The 4,538-nt window shown below is 51.8% G+C and overlaps 1 protein-coding gene across 3 annotated transcripts in view; it reads right to left on the minus strand.

The window, feature by feature from the left end:
• LOC119288346 overlaps positions 1–4,317 on the minus strand; it is a 4,438-nt gene extending 121 nt beyond the window's left edge. The window contains exons 1-4 of one of the 3 annotated variants that reach the window (XM_037567979.1): positions 4,221–4,317; positions 3,288–3,388; positions 1,727–3,141; positions 1,449–1,580 (exon numbers count right to left, since the gene is read on the minus strand). In XM_037567979.1, coding sequence (XP_037423876.1) covers positions 1,754–3,043 — 1,290 coding nt within the window. In that variant the 5' untranslated portion in view covers positions 3,044–3,141; positions 3,288–3,388; positions 4,221–4,317 and the 3' untranslated portion in view covers positions 1,449–1,580; positions 1,727–1,753. Of the gene's footprint in view, positions 20–165; positions 1,581–1,726; positions 3,142–3,287; positions 3,945–4,220 lie in introns of those variants that run through there. The other 2 variants (XM_037567977.1, XM_037567980.1) reach the window with 2 other exon arrangements.
• Positions 4,318–4,538: the final 221 nt, after the last annotated feature.

A 4,538-nucleotide genomic window follows, 5' to 3' on the forward strand; every position in this document is an offset into this window, starting at 1 on the left:
GTTCTCTGCTTGCGGCCAGCTGAATAAAACGAATGCATGCTCCCAGTTAGTTTATAAACTAGTTGTTGAAAGTAACAGAACTGGAATGCAAAACTCATGAGGAAATAAATAGCAGCAGTTACAATAGCCCCTTATATGACAAAAGTAGCAACTAGGGGGACTTACAATCCAGTGATGCCTCCGTGGCTCTGTTTAGCTGCATAGCATAATTTTGTACTGAACTTGCAAATGGAGCGTGCCGGCAGGGGTCGTGCATGTCGTGGACAAGTAGACGTATCCAAACCTGACCTGCACAACTTTGAGGTCACCCTGCAACTCCAGAGCGAACCCCTGAGTGATCTCGTCGATTTCTTCACTCAAAGGTATCATGTTATGCAGCACCCAGTTATCAAGTCCATAACCGTCCACACCACGGATCCAAACATGCAGGAAGAAACCAGATTCATAGACAATGCATAACTGTCCATCCTTAGTCTCCCCGGCCATGAAATTGTACCCCTCCACCATCACCTGCAAGGGTAGCTCCACAGTGGTGATAACCATGGTCGCTACGTTGATCTTTATCATTCGTCCTTGGCCATGGTAAGGCCAGTAAACAGAACCATCCACCACCATTCCAGCACCAAACTTTAGGCTGCAGTCACCACCAGTGTGTACCCACGGGTGGACGACCCACTCCCACGTCTCCGACGAGAAGATGGCGACGCGGATCCTTCGCTGATCCGAGCAGACGCAGACCACACGGAACGACCAGGGGTTCTCATCAGAACACAGCAGGTGGAAGCCAAGGTAGGCAAAATTGCGGCGTCTCCCGGCCTTGACACCGTCGGGCAACGGGATGATGTCCACAGCCCAGGTCATGGGGTTCACGGCGGCGACGGACGGCTTATCGAGCATGTTCCATAGGAGGATGTATCCATCACGGCAGTCGGTGATACTCCAAGCCGAGGATGCGCCAGCCTTGAGCAGGGAAGTGAGGTAGAAGTCCCCGCGGCGGAGGGCAGCGGTGACGTCGGGATCTGACCGGCGCAGAGGGACGAAGGAGGGGGTGGTAGCATCGTCAATTTCAAGAAAGAGCCCAATGAGGGGCGCCGGGTGGAGGGCGCGGAACAGGCGGCGGAAGGATGAGGAAGAGCGGATGGCTCCGAGCCAGGAGCGGCAGGTGAGCGCCGCACGGATGAGAGCCGGGAGGTTCGGGAGGCGGAGGAAGATCTCGCGAAGGTCATCATCACAGAGGGATGATATGGTTGTGGCGTTGGAGGTGGTTGTGATGGTTGTTGTTGTTGTGGTGGTGGTGGTGGTTGTGGTGGTGGTGGTAGTGGTGCCATCGGCGGCAGAGGAGGAGCATGTGGTGGTGGTGATTGTTGTGATGGTTCTGGTGGTGGTTCCGTTGCCGGTGGTAGTGGTGGTAGTGGTCGTGGATGGGATCAACGGAGGCTCCACCGGTGCCGCAAGCGTTGCTGTGAGCAGTTCACTGCCCATTGCTTGAGACTTGAGGTGATGCTGCTTCTAGATCCCTGGTTGGCCAGCTTTTCTGAAGACAGTTCTTTAGGAGCACAGTGTTCTCTGCTTGCGGCCAGCTGAATAAAACGAATGCATGCTCCCAGTTAGTTTATAAACTAGTTGTTGAAAGTAACAGAACTGGAATGCAAAACTCATGAGGAAATAAATAGCAGCAGTTACAATAGCCCCTTATATGACAAAAGTAGCAACTAGGGGGACTTACAATCCAGTGATGCCTCCGTGGCTCTGTTTAGCTGCATAGCATAATTTTGTACTGAACTTGCAAATGGAGCGTGCCGGCAGGGGTCGTGCATGTCGTGGACAAGTAGACGTATCCAAACCTGACCTGCACAACTTTGAGGTCACCCTGCAACTCCAGAGCGAACCCCTGAGTGATCTCGTCGATTTCTTCACTCAAAGGTATCATGTTATGCAGCACCCAGTTATCAAGTCCATAACCGTCCACACCACGGATCCAAACATGCAGGAAGAAACCAGATTCATAGACAATGCATAACTGTCCATCCTTAGTCTCCCCGGCCATGAAATTGTACCCCTCCACCATCACCTGCAAGGGTAGCTCCACAGTGGTGATAACCATGGTCGCTACGTTGATCTTTATCATTCGTCCTTGGCCATGGTAAGGCCAGTAAACAGAACCATCCACCACCATTCCAGCACCAAACTTTAGGCTGCAGTCACCACCAGTGTGTACCCACGGGTGGACGACCCACTCCCACGTCTCCGACGAGAAGATGGCGACGCGGATCCTTCGCTGATCCGAGCAGACGCAGACCACACGGAACGACCAGGGGTTCTCATCAGAACACAGCAGGTGGAAGCCAAGGTAGGCAAAATTGCGGCGTCTCCCGGCCTTGACACCGTCGGGCAACGGGATGATGTCCACAGCCCAGGTCATGGGGTTCACGGCGGCGACGGACGGCTTATCGAGCATGTTCCATAGGAGGATGTATCCATCACGGCAGTCGGTGATACTCCAAGCCGAGGATGCGCCAGCCTTGAGTAGGGAAGTGAGGTAGAAGTCCCCGCGGCGGAGGGCAGCGGTGACGTCGGGATCTGACCGGCGCAGAGGGACGAAGGAGGGGGTGGTAGCATCGTCAATTTCAAGAAAGAGCCCAATGAGGGGCGCCGGGTGGAGGGCGCGGAACAGGCGACGGAAGGATGAGGAAGAGCGGATGGCTCCGAGCCAGGAGCGGCAGGTGAGCGCCGCACAGATGAGAGCCGGGAGGTTCGGGAGGCGGAGGAAGATCTCGCGAAGGTCATCATCACAGAGGGATGATATGGTTGTGGCGTTGGAGGTGGTTGTGATGGTTGTTGTTGTGGTGGTGGTGGTGGTGGTTGTGGTGGTGGTGGTAGTGGTGCCATCGGCGGCAGAGGAGGAGCATGTGGTGGTGGTGATTGTTGTGATGGTTCTGGTGGTGGTTCCGTTGCCGGTGGTAGTGGTGGTAGTGGTCGTGGATGGGATCAACGGAGGCTCCACCGGTGCCGCAAGCGTTGCTGTGAGCAGTTCACTGCCCATTGCTTGAGACTTGAGGTGATGCTGCTTCTAGATCCCTGGTTGGCCAGCTTTTCTGAAGACAGTTCTTTAGGAGCACAGCGTTCTCTGCTTGCGGCCAGCTGAATAAAACGAATGCATGCTCCCAGTTAGTATATAAACTAGTTGTTGAAAGTAACAGAACTGGAATGCAAAACTCATGAGGAAATAAATAGCAGCAGTTACAATAGCCCCTTATATGACAAAAGTAGCAACTAGGGGGACTTACAATCCAGTGATGCCTCCGTGGCTCTGTTTAGCTGCATAGCATAATTTTGTACTGAACTTTCAAATGCTGGAATCTGCTCATGACATCCACATTAACCTCACCTATCGAAACGCCATCAACTAGGCACTTCAGTGGAACATACATATACTTGTGAATATATATCATGACAATGTGACTGTTTAAAAAAATGTATAGAGTCTGCATTTTGAACAGAAAATCAGGTGCACTATCATCATCACTTACAAAAAGCATGTACCAGTCGACCTTACATGCCCAGCAAATTCTGTGAGGCACAAGGACTTGACTTAATGCTGTAAATACCACTACACATAGGCACCCCTTCTTAATGCTGCAAACACCACTTACTAACCACACTGCCAAAGAAAATGCAATTTCCTCAACAGCTTCTCGATACTTACTATACACATGAGACAGTCCAACCATGTAAAAAAGTTGGGCAGGTGTCGCAGCAGCAGGGAGCTAGCCATCAGTTGCGCTTTCCGCTATCCAAGTTTGTTCTACCATCTAGTTTCAGGAGTAGGCTAAACTAGGGGTGGGAGATAAAGGAACGGCGGGAGTATATAGATATGACCCCTTGTTAATGCTATAAACACCACTCCACAATGCCAAAAGAAAATATAAATTCCTTGATTAATGCTTCTCCCTTCCATACTTACTATATGCATCAGAAATTCCAATCCTGTATAAAAACTCACCCTTTTATTATGGGATTGGACTGCTCTTGGGTTACCTAGAGTGGGCTACTAAGATAAAAATCTACCCTTTGAAGAAGAATTATCTAGAGCTTCAAGCTGTGGGACAACCTGAGTCTCTCTAGTTGGTGGCAACCTTGGTGAGGAAGGGAGACAATACGCCTATAAATAAATCCGTGGAGTTGGACTGAAATAGTTAGCTCTACAGGCGCGCACTTACCACCGGCCGGCGCTCGGCCGCCGCCGCCGCCGCCGCCGCCGCCGAGGATGGAGATGAAACCTGGAGGGAGGACCCCGCCGGCCGGATCTGGGTGGGGATGGATCCAATCCAATCCACGGAGCAGCAGAGCACACTCCCTCGTTGTCAGCTCTGCTCTGCTCTACTTTTTTTTTACGCTAGTTAGTAGCTAGCTGCTACGGCCCATTAACTCGCGGCCCAAGCAATTCAATCAGGAGGAGCTGGATTCTACAGGCTACAAGTTCACGGCCTTCTATCAAGCCATGCCATGCATTGCGTGCCTCCAACAACAACTTGTTA

The sequence above is a fragment of the Triticum dicoccoides genome, chromosome 4A (genome assembly GCF_002162155.2).
Source record: "Triticum dicoccoides isolate Atlit2015 ecotype Zavitan chromosome 4A, WEW_v2.0, whole genome shotgun sequence".
Lineage (NCBI taxonomy): Eukaryota > Viridiplantae > Streptophyta > Magnoliopsida > Poales > Poaceae > Triticum > Triticum dicoccoides.